This window comes from Bos indicus x Bos taurus, chromosome 4 (genome assembly GCF_003369695.1).
Source record: "Bos indicus x Bos taurus breed Angus x Brahman F1 hybrid chromosome 4, Bos_hybrid_MaternalHap_v2.0, whole genome shotgun sequence".
In the NCBI taxonomy this organism is placed as follows: Eukaryota; Metazoa; Chordata; class Mammalia; order Artiodactyla; family Bovidae; genus Bos; species Bos indicus x Bos taurus.
This window is the reverse complement of record NC_040079.1, coordinates 109,813,268-109,833,870: the sequence shown is the minus strand read 5'-3', so window position 1 is coordinate 109,833,870 and position 20,603 is coordinate 109,813,268. Positions and strand designations below refer to the sequence as shown.

At 40.1% G+C, this 20,603-nt stretch overlaps 1 protein-coding gene across 4 annotated transcripts in view; it reads right to left on the bottom strand.

Moving 5' to 3' along the window:
* The window catches only part of FAM133B (family with sequence similarity 133 member B), a 29,992-nt gene extending 12,779 nt beyond the window's left edge, over positions 1–17,213 (bottom strand). The window contains exons 1-8 of one of the 4 annotated variants that reach the window (XM_027540184.1): positions 17,075–17,213; positions 6,238–6,335; positions 4,207–4,285; positions 3,268–3,342; positions 3,099–3,131; positions 2,632–2,694; positions 2,078–2,170; positions 961–1,011 (exon numbers count right to left, since the gene is read on the bottom strand). In XM_027540184.1, the coding sequence (XP_027395985.1) occupies positions 961–1,011; positions 2,078–2,170; positions 2,632–2,694; positions 3,099–3,131; positions 3,268–3,342; positions 4,207–4,285; positions 6,238–6,335; positions 17,075–17,098 (516 nt within the window). In that variant the 5' untranslated portion in view covers positions 17,099–17,213. The remainder of the gene's footprint in view (positions 1–960; positions 1,012–2,077; positions 2,171–2,631; positions 2,695–3,098; positions 3,132–3,267; positions 3,343–4,206; positions 4,286–6,237; positions 6,336–17,074) is intronic. The other 3 variants (XM_027540182.1, XM_027540183.1, XM_027540185.1) reach the window with 3 other exon arrangements.
* Positions 17,214–20,603: the final 3,390 nt, after the last annotated feature.

Genomic DNA, 20,603 nt, shown 5'->3' with positions numbered 1-20,603 from the left:
ACTGGTATTTAGTTTTCTTTTATTAGTAATGCTTTCTTTAGGCTTTTATTTTTAATAATCAGAAAGACTGCATATGTGCTCAGTTGCTAAGTTGTGTTCGACTCTTTGTGACACCATGGACTGTAGCCTGCCAGCCTCCTCTGTCTATGGGATTTCCCAGGTAAGAACACCGGAGTGGGTTGCCATTTCCTCTCCAGGGAATCAAAAAGACTAGAAATTATAAATTAGAAACTTAGGCATAAATTTAGCATTAAGCATAGATAAGCTATAAATGAAGACAAAACATCTACTTACAGTAGAAAAAACATTTTTAAAATTATCTATGGTATACTCAATTTGAAAGAGAAATCCATGTTCTTTCATTAAAAGGACCTTTTTTAAAATGAAGTGAGGAAACAAATGGAATGTTTAAAACTTCATTATTTCAATTTTGAGATAATACATTACATCTACACAAATTCTCTGCAGGAATACTCTTCTGATCTTTTCCTTTCAATAATGAACCCAATAAGCAAAAGAAATCTCTTAAGTTAAAAAGGGAATGCTTTATTGTTGATTGCTTGAAACAATTCTTAAAGGAAATGAAGAATCTTAAATTAAAACAATGTAGGGATTTCCCTGGTGGCTCAGTGGGAAGAATACACCTGTCAGTGCGAGGGACATGGGTTCAATCCCTGGTCCGGGAACATTCCACATGCCACAGAGCAACTAAGCCCATGTACTATAATTACTGATCCTGTGCACCACAACTCCTGAAGCCCGCATGCCTGAGAGCCTATAACAAGTGAAGCAACGGCAATGAGAAGTCCATGCAGTGCAACAAAGAGTAGCTTCCACTCGCTGCAACTAGAGAAAATCCACACAAAGCAATGAAGACCCAGCGCAGTTAAAAATGAATAAATAATATTAAATATATATATATATATAAATATAAAAAAGGCAACATAAAATATACATTACCTTTTCTTTCTCAGTTGCATCTTTTGACTTCTTTTTCTTTTTTAAACTATCCTAAACAAACATATATGTATATTAATTTTACATGTGAAAGATAGAGCACTATACCATAATGAACAAAAATATCAAAAAGGTGATTATGATTGAAAGAAATTTACTTCCAGGCAAGAATTTCTACTTTTGAAACCCTCTGAGCTAGCTATTAACCTCTCTGAGCCTTCATTATCCATCAAATGGGATAAACAAGTATCTACTTCATAGAGTTGCGAGAGGACTGAGTTAAAAGTCAAGTGCTTAGAACTAGGCCTAATACATAGCAGGCATCCAATAAACGTTAGCTATCAGTATCATTAAACTGGCTCTTCTGCTTTAAGAACAAAACTACCATCTACTGAGTACTTTCTAGACGCCACGAATTTTATCAGAAGAAATCTCAGTAGGTCAAGTAGATATCCGCTATAAAGCCATTTAGTGGTTTTGTTCTCCTTGACCCCCAGGACAGTGCTTGTCAAACTGTAAAACGCCACGTCAGAATCACAGAGACTATTTGTTAAAAATGTAGACTTCTGATCCTAATCAGCCTCACTAAATCAGACTGTGGAGATGGGGCCCAGAAATCTACATTTTTACTACAACCTGCATGTATTTCTTATGACCACTAATGTTTGAGAGTTAACTGTACCTGATAATTCTGGATAGTACAGAACAGATGAGGTATAGTACCATAAAAAGGACACTGGATCAGATATCAAGACAGATTCAACTTCCAATTCTAATACTATTTGTATGAATTGAAGCAAGATGCTTTTTATCTGCACTATAAATGGTTTATGAAGATGGGAAAAACAATGTCAGCCATGTTTATCATAAAGTTACCATGAAAATTTTGAGACACGGAGACTTGTATGTCAGAGCATTTAGAGAACAATTAAATGCCCTATGGACAACATTAAGTGCATCAATTAAGTGGCACAGAGCATCGAAGTACAAAAAACAGTATCATTTCAACACTGAGAACTATTTAAGATAGTTCTATTTAAGAGAGAACTATTTAAGAACTAAAAGAAAAATCTAATTAAATGTCTGCTATACAAAACATTGCTCATTTAAACAGTTTTACCTTATTGTCTGATTCAGTTTCTGACATGGAACTTTCAGAAGATTTATGTGAACGACTCTTCTTTTTCTTTTTCCTTTTTCCTTGTCTCTTATCCTACATGAAACATAAATAATTTGCTTTGTTTTGTTGCATATATTCATTGCATTTAATTGACATCAAAACTTTATCAATGAACAAAACTTAATGAAAATATCAGCTTGTAAATGTTTTATTTAAAAATATTTAAAATATACATCACTTTTTTAAAAATTAAAAAACGTTAAGTGATTTGAGTCACATGTAATTCTTAGCTAAAATGGACTTTCTGATTTTTAAATCCATTTCTTCTACTAACATTCTTAAATGAACAAGACAAATTTAGGAATCTAAAAAATACATTTACCAATATTTAAGTATCTAGTTATTTATTCATGTCAGTGCTCTCAGAGATAATCAATCAAAACTTGAAGTAAACATTTCCAACAGATTCTTCATAATAGGTTTCCCCTTGTTATGAAAGATATCAGAGATGCTATTTCATGTATTTCATATTTCATCACGACAGCAAACATTACCTCATCTTCAGAATCTGAAGAACTGCTGGAAGAATCAGAGCTTGATGAAGAAGAAGATGAATACTTGACCAAGCACAAAACAATTAAAGCTTGTGAGATGCAGGAACTTTTCTTTTACTAAGTCTCTCAAATACTTAATGAGATCAATCTAGTTTCTGAGAAACGGATGCCATATGACTTAAATATTAAATGTCAAATTTCACCCCCTGCCCCCCATCCCCCCACAAAGTAACAAAAGATGTGGTCAATTTTCCCTCTTTAATTGTGGTGAAGGAGTCACGAAGTTATAAGCAGGTCAGCATCTTCCTTTTATTATCATTAACAGAACAAACCCACCCATAACTACCAAAGGACCTCCAGACTCTGACTTAGCTCGAGTTAGCATACAGGTTGTACCAATTACTCCTACTTTTTGTTCTGTAGGCTCTTGATTATAACATTTAGAAAAATGGAAAACTTTTGCTCACCCTACCAGATTTCTTCTTTTCTTTTTTCTTTCTCTAAAAGCAAACAAATACAAGTACAAATCTAAATAAGGTAGTGTTTTCCAATGGACCTACTAACAGCAGTACACAGCAGTATTATGTAAACCCAACTCTGAGACTAAGAGTAGCAATAAAATAAAAATGGCACTACCTGTCTTTTTTTGGATGAGCTCTCACTTCCACTTAACAATTTCTCCCTGTGTTTTTCTAGTTCTTTCTTCCAGTTCTGCAGAAAAATTGTAAACACATCAGAAGTCGTCTCTCCCCTCCTAATATATCTAAATGTTGTTGTCCTTTGTTGTTCAGTCGCTAAGTTGTGACCGACTCTTTGTGACCCCATGAACTGCAGCACGCCAGGCTTCCCTGTCCTTTGTTATCTCCCTGAGTTTGCTCAAACTCACGTCCATTGAATCAGTGATGCCATCCAACCATCTCATCCTGTTGCCCCCTTCTCCTTTTATACCGAAATGTACAGACAACTACTTCCTTCCTTCCATCCTCTACTATCTGGCTTCCATCTCAGCCTCTAATTACAGTCAAAAGATGCTGCAGGTTTAAGAATCCTCTTCCCTGTCACCAAAGGAGCCTCTACCGAGCTCTTTTCCAAGAGGATATTATGAAGTGGAAATTCCACACTGTATACTGAAAGGAGGAGTAGGTTGTTATTACTGAAACTGAGAAGTTTTTTCTTTTTAAGAAAGGTGGTTAAATTCTCTTTCCAGACAATAAAAGTTCAATTAATCTATACTGTGGCTGAAATACTACATGTAGATTTGTAATCAAAACAAGCAAACATCATTGTGGAAATCTCAGGGTAAGATGGGGGCCTGGGGACTAGGGGAGAGAAGGGAAGAACCTAACATTTAGAAGACTTAAGATGATTTAAATTACAGTAAGATGTTTTTTCTCTTTTTTAAAGACATCAAATATTTAAATACAAACCATATTCAATGTAACAAAAACATTTCTAAAATACAGAGCCCCCTTAAAGAGCTAGGCCCAAACTCTTGGCTTATTAAAAATTATCTCATTTTTTATTAAAAAAAAAAAAAAAGATTAGTCTCTTTTTCTAAAGGCACAATTTACAAACCTCATTCATTTTTTCTTCAAATTCAGCCAATGCCTTGGAGCCTTTCTTTTTCTTTTCTAGTTGTTCTTTCAGTTCTTCCCTTAAAAAATAGAGTGTACAATAAATTTTCAAGCAATTCAAATTAGAGATGGATGCTGACAAACAACAAAAATTTCATAATTTTTAAATATCCTAATAAGCCTCCATTCCAGCTCCAGTGTTGCTACATTTAAAATTTCTTTGCTCATGTCCTTGTATATTAATTATCATAATAAATCCTATTAGATAACATAATCATTCCTCACCAGAACATGGGTTTATAAGAACTAATATTTTATATAAATTTATATTTATTTAAATTTATATATCTATAAGTTTATATAAACAGGTTCAACCCCTGGGTTGGGAAGATGCCCTGGAGGAAATGGTAAGCCACTGCAGTATTCCTGCATGGAGACTCCCATGGACAGAGGAGCCTGGTGGGCTACAGTCCACGGGGTCACAGGGAGTTGGAAATGACTCAGCAAGTGAGCGCACATGCTCACAACAGGTACTGTTTTAAATACATCTTCCTTTCATCCTCACAACAATCCCGTGAGAAAAGGTAGCTTTATTACTCCCATTATATGGGAGAGAAAGAGGCTGCAGCTTAGGGAAGGTCACAAAGCTGGCAGTTGCAGTGTTAGGGTGAGTTAAGGCCTGTATGACTGAACTACTATAGTCTACTACTAAGTCACCCACTTTATAATGTACCTGCTTACAAGAAAGAGTGGCCCTGGCTGGTATCTGGGAACTTAGATCTTGGCACCGTGCCCTGATAAGAGTGCTCACTATGCCTATCTATACACACACGATAGTTTATATGAACATCTGCATTCCTTCTGGAAGTCTGAAATTTTGGCAGCTGATAGGCAGAGGCTGGTCAATCTCCAATAAAAAAGCTGGACATACTGAATCACACTAGCTGGCCACATCTCACACGTGTTATCGCAACTCATTGCTGGGGGAATTAAAGGCAGCATCCTGTATGACTCCGCAGAAGCAGCGCTAGAAGCTGCCCCAATCTCCCCTGGACTTCTCCCCACGCGCCCTTCTCCTCTGCTGACTGTGCCTGGTATCCTCCCACTATGATAAATCTTGCCCATGAGCACAACTATCTGTGAATCCTTCTAGCAATTACCCAACCTGAGGGTTGTCTTGGCAATGGCTGACCACATATGTAATCCACTAGCTCAGGCACTTCCCCTTTCCCTTCTCAAAAAAAAAAGTACTCATCCCTTCTCCCCAATCTTAAAGATAAAATACACTTTGTTTTGCAATAATTTATTTCCCTGTATGCTGCAACAATAAACAACGGCACTGAGGAAGGGGCAGACACAGCTTACTTCCTATTTAAGGATTCCCTGTGGTGTGTAAGCACAAGTTTCAACTCTAGCTGCCCAGCTCTCGGGGGCCCTTAGAAGGAATAAAAAGCTAACAGCTCTGAATCTTCTCTTATGTCACTTCAGGAGTATGGGTATTTAATAATAAGACATATTGAAAAATAATAATGTTAGAGCTACAACGCTTTATTTAGCAAAGATCAGAGCCACTCAATGATATGCAAAACAACAAACTTTAACACACAACTTAGACAATGGGAAATCCTAACACATTATAAAGCCAGCAGATAAAACCAGAAACAAGGCCTAACATTTTCTTTCTCAACACTTACGGTTACACCTCAAAGGTTAAATTATTCAAACCTACCATTTTAAATAGCTTGGAATACTGCAAGGTTAAGGTCTCTTTTAGGAGCCAGGGATGTTTTTGGTATGCAAGATTCTCTGGCAGTGCTTCAGCTTTAGCTGTACTAGGTGGTGGGTTCCTAAATGCTTGCTTTACATTCATGCATGTGCTTTATACGTTCAAAAGTAAGCACATATTAAATACTACTTCAAACAATGATGCATCCAGTAACTGCTTGGCAATCAGTAGAAGCTGTAAAATGACCTTTAAAACATTTATGAAAACCTTATATATATTTATATAGGTAAATTGTTTCACAAATACCAGGTAGGCCTTGGTCGATTCAAATAATCTTGGATCGTTGGACCTGAAGACTGGATTGGACCCCTTGATCTGGCCATTGCTATTGGGTTCATATAGGCCTTGAGGAAAAAAAAAACAAAAATTAACTCCATTAAAATAATCATTTTCTTACTCATAAAGCAATCTTTACTATAAACGCATACTAGGTCAAACTATGCCAAAGAACTGAGTTCAACCTCCCACACAGTTGCACTCATTTCACACGCTAGCAAAATAATGCTCAAAATCCGTCAAGCAAGGCGTCAACAGTGGACCCGAGAACTTCCAGATGTACAAGCTGGATTTAGAAAAAGCACAGGAATAGGACATCAAATTGCCAACATCTGCTGGATCACAGAAAAAACTAGAGAATTCCAGAAAAACATCTACTTCTGCTTCACTGACTATGCTAAAGGCTTTGACTGTGTAGGTCACAGTCAAAGTGTAGATTCCACAAACTGTGGAAAATTCTTAAAGAGATGGGAATACCAGATGATTTTACCTGCCTCCTGGGAAACCTGTATGCAGGTCAAGAAGCAACGGTTAGAACTGGACATGGAACAATCAACTGGTTCAAAATTGGGAAAGGAGAATGTCAAGGCTGCATACTGTCACCCTGCTTATTTAACTTATATGTAGAGTATATCATGAGAAACGCTGGGCTGGATGAAGCACAGGATGGAATCAAGACTGCTGGGAGAAATATCAGTAACCTCAGATATGCAAATGACACCACCCTTACAGCAGAAAGCAAAGAAGAACTAAAGAGCCTCTTGATGAAGGTGAAAGAGGAGAGAGAAAAAGCTGTCTTAAAACTCAACATTCAGAAAATGAAGATCATGGCATCTGGTCCCATCACTTCATGGCAAATGGATGGAGGAAATATGCAAACATTGGTGACAAATTTCATTTTCTTGGTCTCCAAAATGAATGTGGATGGTGACTGCAGCCATGAAATTAAAAAGATGCTTGTTCCTTTGAAAAACAGCTATGACCAGTCTAGATGGTGTATTGGAAAGCAGACATATCACTTTGCCCACAAAAGTCCATATAGTCAAAGCTGTGGTTTTTCCAGTAGTCACGTATGGATGTGAGAGTTGGACTATAAAGAAGGATGAGGGCCGAAGAATTGATGCTTTTGAACTGTGGTGTTGGAGAAGACTCTTGAGGGTTCCTTAGACTGCAAGGGGATCCAATCAGTCCATCCTAAAGGAAATCAGTCCTGAATATTCATTGGAAGGACTGGTGCTGAAACTGAAGCTCCAATATTTTGGCCACCTGATGTGAAGAACTGACTCATTAGAAAAGACCCTGATTCTGGGAAAGACTGAGGGCAAGAGGAGAAGGGGGCAACTGAGGATGAGATGGCTGGATGACTGACCCAATGGACATGAGTTTAAGCAAGCCAGGGAGATAGTAAAGGACAGGGAAGCCTGGGGTGCTGTAATTCATGGGGTCGCAAAGAGTTGGACACAACTTAGCAACTGCACAACATTAAGCCTCAGAGGTTTGGGAGATAAGTAATACCACTATTTCACATAAAATGTTATCTTCACCAGAAATTTGATGAAAATAATATTGATACCTCTTCTTTTACTCTGAGGTGGCTTTGTAGTACTTTCTCCAAAAGCCCAACAAAGCTCTAAGGGTAATAATACTATCCTCAATGGTAAATGAAGAAACTTGGTTTCAAAGATGGAAGACCTAACACTAAGTTCATTGTTTATTCTACTTTATCTTTTATCTCAGGAAATACTGTGTCATCCTGATAGCAATTTTATACACAGATTAACTATCAAAAATTAAATTATGCAAGGCACCAAAAGAAAAAATAAACAAGAGTTCAGCAAAATTAAAAACATTTGTGCATCAAAGAATACTATCAAAAGACTGAAAAGACAATCCACAGAATGGAAGAAAATATTTGCAAATCATATATCTGACAAGGTTTAATATGCAGAATGAATAAGTCCTACAACTCAACAACAAAAAACCCCAAAACCTCATTCAAAAATGTGCAAAGGACTTTAGACATTTCTTCAAAGAAGACAAACAAATGTCCAGTATGCACATGAAAACATGTTCGCTGTTACTTGTCATTGTTGTCGACTCCCTGAAACCACGCGTGCCAAGCTCCTCTGTCTTCCCTTATCTCCTGGAGTTTTTAGTCATGAGGGAAATGCAAATCAAAACAACGAGACACCATCTCACACCAGTTGAATGGCTACTGTCAAAAACAGAAAATAAAAAGTGTCGTCCAGGATGTGAAGAAATTGGAACCGTTAAGCACTGCAGGTGAGAATAAAAAATGGTGCGGCTGTTTTGGAAAAGTTTGACGATTCCTCAAAAAGTTAAACACAGAATTACCATATGATTCAGGATCCAAGAACTGAAAGGAGGGGCTCAAACAGATACACGTATACCCATGTTCACAGCAGCGCTATTCACAACAGCCAAAAGGTGGGAACAGTCCACACATCCACCCATGGATGAACGGATAAGCGAAATGTACCACGTATTGGGTTGGTCAAAAAGTTTGTGGGGGTTTTTCCATACCATCTTACAGGAAAATCCAGATGAGCATTTTGGCCAATTCAGTACATACAATGGAATATTATTCAGCCTCAGAAAAGAGTGAAATTCTGATACATGCTACAACACAGATGAACCTTGGAAGCATACTAAGTGAAATAAAGCAGACACCAAAGGACAAATATTATATGATTCAACTTACTTGGGGTACCTAGAATAAGTGAACTCAGAGACAAAAAAGGGAGTTTACCAGGGGCTGAGAGTGGTGGAATGGGTACAAAGCTTCTTGTTTGAGATAATGAAAAACTTCTGGAAATGGACAGTGGTGATAGCTGTATAACACCGTCAATGTACCTAATGAACTATACCCTTAAAAATGGTTAAAAAGGTGAACTTTATGTTATATATATTTCTGTACAATAAAAACCCACAAAATTATGATGATATTATGCTCTGTAAACTACACTTACTAGAGCAGAAATACATATTTTTATACACTTTGCCCAAACACATACTGAGACAAAATAAAGCAAAATATTTGTTAATGACAGTGTCTAGCAGACACTGTTTTATTAGAATTCACTTTAGAACAGATACAAAATCTAGTCTTTAATTCAGTCTCAATTTCTTGATCCTATGATTAAGTTTTCCAACTTAATTCAAGTCAACAAACATTTATTAAAAAACTCTTTCACTTTTTATTTTATCACAAATTATGCTTTTAACTATTTAGCTTCTTACAGCACTCATAACAGAAACTGCCAAATCCATGTTGCTGTCCTTTAGTTGCTAAGTCATGTCTGACTCTTTACAACCCCATGGACTGTAGCCCGCCAGGCTCTTCTGTCCATGGGATTTCCCAGGCAAGAACGCTGGAGTGAGCTGCCATTTCCTTCTCCATTTTCTACTCTTTAAATAAAAAGAACTTTGGTTGAAAATGACTATCACAAAGATTTTAAGGCCTGAAACTTAGTACTTAACATTCCACAAAAAAGTGAAAAGGGACTTTCATCTATTGCATTTTACTTAAAATCTTTAAAAATGACAAAATTTCCACCTTCATAACAAATGTAAGTTACATACGTCTAGATTTCTCTGGCAGAGTAAACAATACACAACCATTATAAACAACACATACCGAGAATTATTTCCATTCAACTGGATACTGTCTAATTACTTGAGATGAAAACAGTTAAACCTTTAATATAATTTTCTTACAGCTAGAGTTCCTAAGGTCAGAGACATTTACAGGATGGGGGCTACATGTGGCTGTCAATGCAATGTTGAAGACTGAGGCATAAAAGTCATATTTTTAATATCAAATGTTATGCCCTCAAATGTCATTCAACTGTCTCTACTGAGATTTTTAATCAGTTTATGTGGAAATGACAACCAACAAAGGCCACAACAGAGCAGTTGTTGGCCCAACCAATGACACTGACCATCTTAACAATCAAAAGTGTAATGTACAAACTAAGATCATCACTTTAAACCAGGAGTATAGTATCTATCACCTTCTTACTTCTTAGGTATCATGTCATAATTTTAGCAGTACTTAATGATAAACCATTTTAAGTTTGAAACTGTAAAAACTTTATTTTCAAAGTTATAAATATATACACGGATGTTAAAACTATATCACCAAAAGAGGAAAAACTGAAAATACCCAAAGAGCCATCAACCTGAGATTCATCAAATACACTATATTCCCCAAATGAAATACCAGCTTGGTGCAAATGTAACTGCAGTTTTTCCATTGTTGAAATTCGCCATTTGACATTGGAATACAGTCATAATAAATGTGGTCATGTTATACATAATTTTAATGCACATTTCTCACTTTACGGCTTTTTGCTAATGACTTATTACTTGTTTATTTTATACTTACTTTGGACTATGGAAATGATGTTAGACAAAAAGCAAATTTGAGCGGATTTTCCTGTTAGAGTTTAAAATGGGCCGTAAACGAGTGGAGACAACTCCCAATACCAACAATGCATTTGGCCCAAGAACTGCTATTGAAATGTACAAAGCAGTGGTAGTTCAAGAAGTTTTGCAAAGGAAACAAGAAGAGCCTTGAAGATGAGGAGCACAGTGGCCAGTCATTGGAAGTTTGCAATGACCATCTGAGAGCAATCATCGAAGCTGATCCTCTTACAATTACATGAGAAGTTGCCTAAGAACTCAACAGCAACCATTCTATAGTTGCAACCATTCTATATTTGGCATTTGAAGTGAACTGTAAAGATGAAAAAGCTCGGCAAGTCAGTACTTCATGAGCTGCCCACGAATCAAAACGGCTGGCATTCTGAAGTGTCGCCTTTTGTGCAACAATGAACCATTTCTCAATCAGATTGTGCTGTGCCATGAAAACTGGGTCTTAGTTACAGGCGCTGTAGTCGTGGTGCGCAGGCTCAGTTGCCCCATGGCAGGTGGGATCCTAGTTCCCGGACCAGGGATCAGACCCACATCCCCTGTACTAGAGAGCAGATTCCCAACCACTGGATCACCAGGGAAGTGCCAAGAAAACATTTTTTAATATTATAGCACATTACCTCCAAGAGTACAGTAGTAACAGCTACATCACCACCGCTTTTATGCTTGCTTCTGGACACTCAGGACTTGCCGTAAACACACCGTGCGACTGCATTCTACTGTACAGTACACAAAAGCACAACCACTTGAAGAGGATGCACACACACGACAAAATTACGTGGCTATACATGCGAAAGCGTGTTTGCATCTTTGAGATGCAACTTGAAGGTTCGTATGCAGAGGACTTAGTATAGCGGCAATTTTCCACTGTAGTTTTAAATAATCTAAACACAACATTTACTGTTTTACAGCCTTTAAATTTTCTAGCATATATTTAATGTCTACTGTGAAACTGCATCTTCAAAGTATGTATCAACCTATCTTACTGCTTACTTTGCAGCGGAATATAAAATAGTACATTCATATGCTAAGAGTCCATGTCAATCATGGACAAGTTATGGCACAATTACACGAGCTATTACTGAGTATGTAATAAGGTTAAGTATGTAAAGCTATTACATACTGAGTATGTAATAAGTTAAGTATGTAAAGCTTAACTTTCAAGCTTTTGATAAACTCTATGCCCAGTCTGCTTAAGTACACTCTAAATAGCTCCATTATTTATTTCAATTATAATGGTAATACTTATGAAGTGCATCTTAAAAACTCCTTGCAAAACACTTGATCATGAGTCTGTGCTCATAATCATTAAGCAACAGTGCTCCTCTTTATGATGCACAACAAAAAGGTTTTAAAAACCAAAACCATTTCACAAAGGTAAAGCTCTTTCAACTTACTATGCCTAAGTGTGAAAAATAATGCTTCTAACATTAGCGCATTATACATAGCATATATAATGGCTGAGTATAAATCAAAATAAAGAAATTGTGCCATTTCTTAAAATGGCTATGACTTAATCATTTTAAATACTGTGACCTTTTAAATCAAACACCCATACTTAATATGTAGAATTGTCTGTGGCTCCAAACTGTTCCATGAGCTTGGGTAACAGAAAACGGGTTGGTTTTCTGGAAGTCAGGATGGCAAAACAGGCTCAAGGGAATATGTAAGTGGGCAGCTAGGAAAAGAGCAACTGCAGTGTAGTTGTTGAGGACAAAATGTGCAGAACTTCATTCGTTACTTTGATTACCTATTTTTATCTAGAGGATACATCTGTTTTAGTAAAAACAGAAAAGAACAGGAAAGAAACTTCTGGAAAATAATGGGCACAAAGGGTGACCAGTGGCTCAGACGGTATAAAGAATCTTCTGCAATGTGGGAGACCAGGTTCGATCCTTGGGTCAGGAAGATCCTCTGGAGAAGGGAATGGCTGCCCACTCCAGTGTTGTTGTCTGGAGAATTCCACGGACAAAGGAGCCTGGCCGGCCACATGGGGTTGCCAAGAGTCGGATACGACTGAGAGACTAACACTCTCATGCTTTACAAATCTCAAGGGTTAAAATATTCAGTGGGAAAAAAAAGTTGCTTAAGAATGTACAATATCTAAATAAATAAATAAATAAAAAAGAGTGTACAATATCAAGAGGGAACTCTAATCTTTCAACCCGGGGACTGAACCTAAATTAAGGACCTCAGATGAAAATGATGCGCCAATGTATGCTCATTGCCCATAACAAACATACTGCTCAGGCGTGGGAGTTGAAGATAGGGGAGGCAGAGCATGTCTATGGGCAGGGAGCGTATAGGAACTCTCTGTACTTTCTGCCCAATATTGCCTTGAGACCAAAAGAGCTCCAAAAAGTAAAGCCTATTTTTAAAAAAACTTCAACCGGAAAATTACGGCTTTTTAGAAAGCAGTTCTGTCATCTCTAAAACCATGACTTTTATCATCAATGTAAAAAGAAAAAAATGCCATTATTTTCAGATGCAAATGTTTATTTTATTTAAAGTCAAAAGTTATGATGTACTGAACTGAGTTGCCAGATGACCCATGGTGCTTTTTGGGGGGAGTCCCAGTTTTAATAGTTCGGGGGTTTCCCTGGTGGCTCAGAGGGTAAAGAATCTGCCTGCAATGCTGGAGACCTGGGTTCGATCCCTGGGTTGGAAGATCCCCTGGAGAAGGGAATGGCTACCCACTCCAGTATTCCTGCCTGGAGAATTCCATGGACAAAGGAGCCTGGCAGGCTACAGTCCATGGGGTTGCAAAGAAGTCGGACACGACTGAGAGATTAACACTTTAATAGTTCCACCTCCTCCACTGCAGCGAGGAGGCTGAATTGTGTAACCTGTGTCTTCTATCTCTTAATGTCCTGTTTCCCTTTCTATAACCTTTCAAGCGCATACAAAATGTTACCAGAACTACCTATGCCGAGACACATACCAAGGAATCAGCAGAGCCCAGAGTTGTCAAAAATGCTCTAGTAAATGAAACTAACTTGAAAAGTTTTTCAAATGCTTTAAAAGAATGTCTAACACCTTCTGCCAGTAAAACAAAACATCTTAGGCTTTTGCATGAAAACTGTACCCAAGGTCCAGTGATTTCTAAACATTTAAGGCCTAAGGTCATTAAACAGCCAAAACACTCAATACCTTAAGCCTAAGGTGTTCTCCATGAGAACACCATTTCAACTCTACGAGAATCAATACCATAAGGTCTGACCTACAGAAAGGAAGGCATGAAAAAAAGAACATAAAAAAAACCTCGAATAGCCAAAGCGATCTTGAGAAAGAAAAATGGAACTGGAGGAATCAACCTACCTGACTTCAGGCTCTACTACAAAGCCACAGTTATCAAGACAGTATGGTACTGGTACAAAGACAGAAATATAGATCAATGGAACAAAATAGAAAGCCCAGAGATAAATCCACGCACATATGGACACCTTATCTTTGACAAAGGAGGCAAGAATATACAATGGATTAAAGACAATCTCTTTAACAAGTGGTGCTGGGAAATCTGGTCAACCACTTGTAAAAGAATGAAATTAGAACACTTTCTAATACCATATACAAAAATAAACTCAAAATGGATTAAAGATCTCAACGTAAGACCAGAAACTATAAAACTCCTAGAGGAGAACATAGGCAAAACACTCTCTGACATACATCACAGCAGGATCCTCTATGACCCACCTCCCAGAATATTGGAAATAAAAGCAAAAATAAACAAATGAGACCTAATTAACCTTAAAAGCTTCTGCACATCAAAGGAAACTATTAGCAAGGTGAAAAGGCAGCCTTCAGAATGGGAGAAAATAATAGCAAATGAAGCAACCGACAAACAACTAATCTCAAAAATATACAAGCAACTCCTACAGCTCAACTCTAGAAAAATAAATGACCCAATCAAAAAATGGGCCAAAGATCTAAATAGACATTTCTCCAAAGAAGACATACAGATGGCTAACAAACACATGAAAAGATGCTCAACATCACTCATTATCAGAGAAATGCAAATCAAAACCACTATGAGATACCATTTCCCGCCAGTCAGAATGGCTGCGATCCAAAAGTCTACAAATAATAAATGCTGGAGAGGGTGTGGAGAAAAGGGAACCCTCTTACACTGTTGGTGGGAATGCAAACTAGTACAGCCACTATGGAGAACAGTGTGGAGATTCCTTAAAAAACTGGAAATAGAACTGCTTTATGATCCAGCAATCCCACTGCTGGGTATACACACTGAGGAAACCAGAAGGGAAAGAGACACGTGTACCCCAATGTTCATCGCAGCACTGTTTATAATAGCCAGGACATGGAAACAACCTAGATGTCCATCAGCAGATGAATGGATAAGAAAGCTGTGGTACATATACACAATGGAGTATTACTCAGCCATTAAAAAGAATACATTTGAATCAGTTCTAATGAGGTGGATGAATCTGGAGCCTATTATACAGAGTGAAGTAAGCCAGAAGGACAAACACCAATACAGTATACTAACGCATATATATGGAATTTAGAAAGATGGTAACGATAACCCTGTATACGAGACAGCAAAAGAGACACTGATGTATAGAACAGGCTTATGGACTCTGTGGGAGAGGGAGAGGGTGGGAAGATTTGGGAGAATGGCATTGAAACATGTGAAATGTCATGTATGAAACGAGATGCCAGTCCAGGTTCAATGCACGATGCTGGATGCTTGGGGCTGGTGCACTGGGACGACCCAGAGGGATGGTATGGGGAGGGAGGAGGGAGGAGGGTTCAGGATGGGGAACACATGTATAATTTTTTTTTAATTAAAATTGAATACAAAAAAAAAGAAAAAAAGAACATTCCTCAACCTTGTAATCAAACTTCACCACGGTGGTTCCTAGACATCTTTGATTATGAAGACTATATAAAACTAAGATAAGAGTTTTGAACATATTAAGTATTTCAGAGAAGTAAAGCTCTTTGAGCACCTCTCCCTCCCCCAAACAGCAAAGGAAATTAATCGCTTAATTTTTAAAAAGCTAGTTCATTAAATTTAGTACGTTAACTTCAACAGCATTTTTTTTTTTTGCGCTGCACATTCGTTTAAAACTCTATCATGGCCAAGCCTAGCAAAGTGTAACCTAAGCTTATCGCAAATTCCTTATGTTTATGGCCCATGCAATCTGATTCACAACCTGGGCTTTCCAAACCAAGCTAGTGGACACCTAGAATTCCTCCCACGTCTGCCTGTGAAAATGGAGAACCTCAGAACCTCGAATTCTCATCAGCCATTTCTTACTTTGTTATTAGCTACTTCTGTATCTCTTTCATCTCAGTTACAGAGTAACAACTTGCAGACCAAACATTCGCCCGCCCACCTTGCCTTGTGCGGTCTCAACTATTCTGCCAAGTTACGGGCTGCACTGATCCCACTTTACAGATGAGAACAGCGACGTATCCTAGGTCATCCAACTCCAGAGAGCCCAAAACTGACATTTCAGCCTGGGTCTGAGTCCAGAGTCAACAATCAAGCCATTTATTCCTTCTCGGGGCCTACTAAAAGTGCCAGGTGGGCTTCCCAGGTAGCTAAAACGGTAAAGCATCCTCCTGCAATGCAGGAGACCCGGGTTTGATCCCTGTGTTGGGAAGATCCCCTGGAGGAGGGAATGGCAACCCACTCCAGTATTCTTGCCTGGAAAATCCCATGGACAGAGGAGCCTGGCGGGCTGTAGTCCATGGGGTCACAAAAGAGTCGGACACGACACAGCGACTCACACACACATGCGTAGTGGTGGGCTCTGGGGCCGGATCAAATTGATCCTGGTTCTTAAACCAGGGAGTACGCTTGCCTCTAGAACCGGGCGCCCTGCAGGCCCCCGGGTGTAGGGACAGCGTCCCAGACCTCCGCGCCTCCGTCCCACCCGAATGCGCGAGAGCGGCGGAGATGGGGCGGGCGATACCGGTCAGGGTGGCGGGGGCGAGTTCCGGCGCCTTTCCGGGCCTCAGACTTCGCACTTATTTACAGGAGGGGTCAGAGGACCCTTGGCGGCTCTACACAGTGGGCACTGCTGGCCCGAATGCGGGGGAGAAGGATGCCACAGAGCACTGCCAGAGGGTGCGGCAGGGCTGACCGGATGTAAAGAAAAGGGGGGCGAGAGAGAAGAGGGAAAGGAGTGGGGGGCCAACAGGCGCCAACTGCGTGCGCGGCGCAAGCGCGTCCGGGGCCGGCCCCGCTGTGGGGGGAGCCGGGTCTCCAGTCTCAAGGTCCGAGCGCCGCTGCTGACTCGCAGGCCCAGCCGCGAAGGGCGAGCGGTCCCGCTCTCCCGCCGCCGCGCCCCGCGTCGCCCCACTGTTTTCCCCGCCCAGTACTCACCACTCTATTGTCCCGCTTCCCCATGGTGCCGGACTGAGAGCTCAGCGAGCCCTCAGCGGAGAGACCAGGCCAGCGCGGCTAACGAAAAGGCCCCGAAGCAGGTCCCTCGGCCAAGTCCCCACCCCATTGAGAGAGCGGCGCCTCGCGGACCCAGCGGCCGCGGTAGCCCACAGCGCCACCTGTCGCCTCGGAGGAGAGGAAGGCGCCCGCGGTCACTTGAGGTTCCCAGGGGTCGCATGTGGATTCCTGTCCTTTGCCACTCACCCAGTACAGCAGCATGGGAGAAGGAAGTGGCAACTCGCTCTAGTGTTCTTGCCTGGAGAATCCCAGGGATGGGGAAGCCTGTTTGCTGCCGTCTATGGGGTCGCGCAGAGTCGGACACGACTGAAGCGACTTAGCAGCAGCAGCAGTTCAGCAGCATGGCCCAGGCAGCTGCTTTCTGTTTGGCCTTGGATTGTTTTTCTTTCTGCCATTCCTGATGTACTGAAATCCTCATTCCAGAGGATACAATGATTATTCCAAGGCCTGTTGTGTTCCACTATTATTCCACTATGCCTGTGTGCTTGGCATAGTGCGGATGCTGGGTATAGATAAAGTGAGGGCTAGGACGGAGGTAGTCCCTCAGAATCCATCAAGTGGTGGCGGAGAAGTCAGTGTTCTCATAGATATTGCTAAAGACATTGCTTTTTAAGTTCAATCCCGTTCATCTATCGCTCATGTATCCATTTCACACTAATTTTTTAACCCCCGTGCTTGTGCTTAGTCGCTCAGTTGTGTCCTACTCTTTGTGACCCCATAGACTGCAGCCTGCCAGGCTCCTCCGTCCATGGGATTCTCCAGGCAAGAATACTGGAGTGGGCTGCCATGCCCTCCTCCAGGGGATCTTGCCGACCCAAGAATCGAACCCAGGTCTCCCGCACTGAAGGAGGATTTTTTTTTTTTTTTTTTTTTTTACCGTTTGAGCCACCAGGAAAGCCCTTTGAACACCTGCTTGGTGTAATTCTTGGAGTGACTGGAAGCTGGATACGAGCAAGACGCAAAGATGAGATTAAGACACAAGTGCTCCCTTCAAAGGGCCTGTTTATAAGCTAGTTAGGGAGACAGATAAACGCAGGGTCAACTTTACTACATGGCATGCCGTAATAATGTCAGTAAAACACTAAAACTTCAAGGGAGGTGTTCCGGGGCTTCAGAGAAGGTGCCATTACATTCATGTAGAATTAATAGATCTGGATAAACCTGGATCCATCTCAGCACAACATCATTAGACATTGAAAATCAACTTGGATCTTTTGTAGACTCTTGGAAAACGTCAAAATGGGCTTATATTCAGATATAAGAAAACTCCTTAAAACCATCTTCCCAGTTTGTCTCCCCCTCCTTCCCTTTCTTGTACTGTATCATACAACAAACGATGACAGCTCCCGTTCTCTCAGAACTTTCCCAGACTCTCAAATGTAGCCACTGGGGGTTCTGTTCCATACTGAAAGCTCATTCTCCTTAGTAACACCACTTTACTTCTTGCTGTAAATTGGGTCTCCAAGATTTCATTTCTCCTCCTCCTCCTCCCTTACCCCTGACTTAAGCTCGGGATCCTCTTAGCAAGGACAGGCTTCTCTGTCTGTCTGAGCAAGACAAAGTTTGTTTTCATGGCTTAACGATAGTCTTTTTTCATATCCCAGGAACTTTACAGATATTAACCCTGTCACAAGGATCTTTTTCTTTTCTTCAGCAAGTTTTATCGTTTCAGCTCCATGTTAGGTCCGTGATCCATTCTGAATTGTTTTTCATGGTGTAAAGTAAGGGTCAAGCTTCATTTTCTTTTACCCATATGGATAACCAGTTTCTCCGGAACCATTTGGTGGAAAGATTATCCTTTCTTCATTGAATTAACATATTAGTTTGCTAGGGCTGTTACAAATACGACTTCCTGGGGCCCATCACTGTCCCTAAAGAACTGGGAGTTGTAAACTGGGCTCACAGTCCAGTGGCAGGGGCCTATTGCGCTTTTAATGGACTGAGGTTCTAAGTAGCTAAACAGACACAGAGATAACTAACTAGCTTAAAGTCTTTTGTAAACCACTTTGAAAAAAATGGCCCAGCTAAACCTGGTTGTGGATGCCTGTGGTTTGTGGAAACAGGTAATTATGACTGATCTCTTAGTAAACAGCAAACCTTCCATTTCTTAATAAAGATCAAATTCCTAACTCTCTGTATCATCCCCTCTGAATATTCTGTGTAGATCCTAAAAATGTAGATGCAATTTAGGGCCTGTTAAAAAGTTAGAAGTCTTAATGAGAGCTCCCAAGGAATTCTGGAGGACTAATGTTAAAATACCTGATATTGGACACAAAGACGGGAATATAAGTACCGGACAGCGACTATAGTCCCACTTTTGCTTTGCCCGTAGCATCTCAGGAGCTGCTACATCTATCGCTCTGATCTAGTATGGAAGTCAAACAAAAATGGGCACACATTAGCAGAAATTGTCTCCCTCTTTAAAATCCTTCAGCGGTTCCAAACTCCTTTACATGGCATATTAAGCTCTTCTGGACCTCACTCCCCTCTCCCTTACAGTTTTAAATCATTGAGTCATGGCCTATCGGTGGAGTTGTATGAAGTGAATTTAGTGGCTTTCCACCAGTATTTTTTTCTTATTGTGGAGGATCATAAGAAAACCTGTGTGGGACACACAGTATCATTTTGTGGAATGTTTCCAGTGCATGTCTGTGTGTGTATACGTGTGTGAGTGCACACCAGCCATACTCTTCCATTATATTTCTTTCCATAGGTTATGATCCAAAAGCTTAAAAGCCACCGCTCCAGGTGCAGCCTCACCAATCTCCTGCCTTTTCCCATCTGCTATTTCATAACTGCAGGCCACTGCAGACACAAAATATTTCTCCTTGCGTGACTGACCAGCATTAACTTTTATTGTCAGTTCACTCAGGCACCATTTCTGCTTCCCAGGTGACTTGGTGGTAAAGAATCTGCCTGCCAATGCAGGAAATGTAGGTTTGATTCCTGGTCTGGGAAGATTCTCTGCAGGAGGAAATGGCAACCCACTTCAGTGTTTTTGCCTGGAAAATTCCATGGACAGAGGAGCCTGGCGGGCTACAGTCCATGGGGTTGCAGAGCTGGACAGGTCTGAGCGCACACGCACGCAGGTGCAAGCAACATTTCCAATGTGAAATATTTGTTCCTCCCCAGGTTATCAGCAGTTGGTTACACAAACCTTTTTCATAGTCTCAGTCTGGAAGTTTCAGAAAGGACTGCTCATGCTTTACTTATTTTTGGGTCTTCAGTGATTACCACAGTCGACTAGTAAGAGCTTACTAAGTATGTGTTATGGAAATTTTAAGTTCAATGAGTAGCTACTTTTTTCACATTTGAAGCCTAAAAAGGAGCCTCTTAAAAATTTGAAACATATTCGGCTAAAACTTCCAATTATGTTACCTTACTCACAAGGATTACATTTACATTTAAGCAAAAAGAAAAATAACTAGAATAATAATTCATCTCCCAGAAA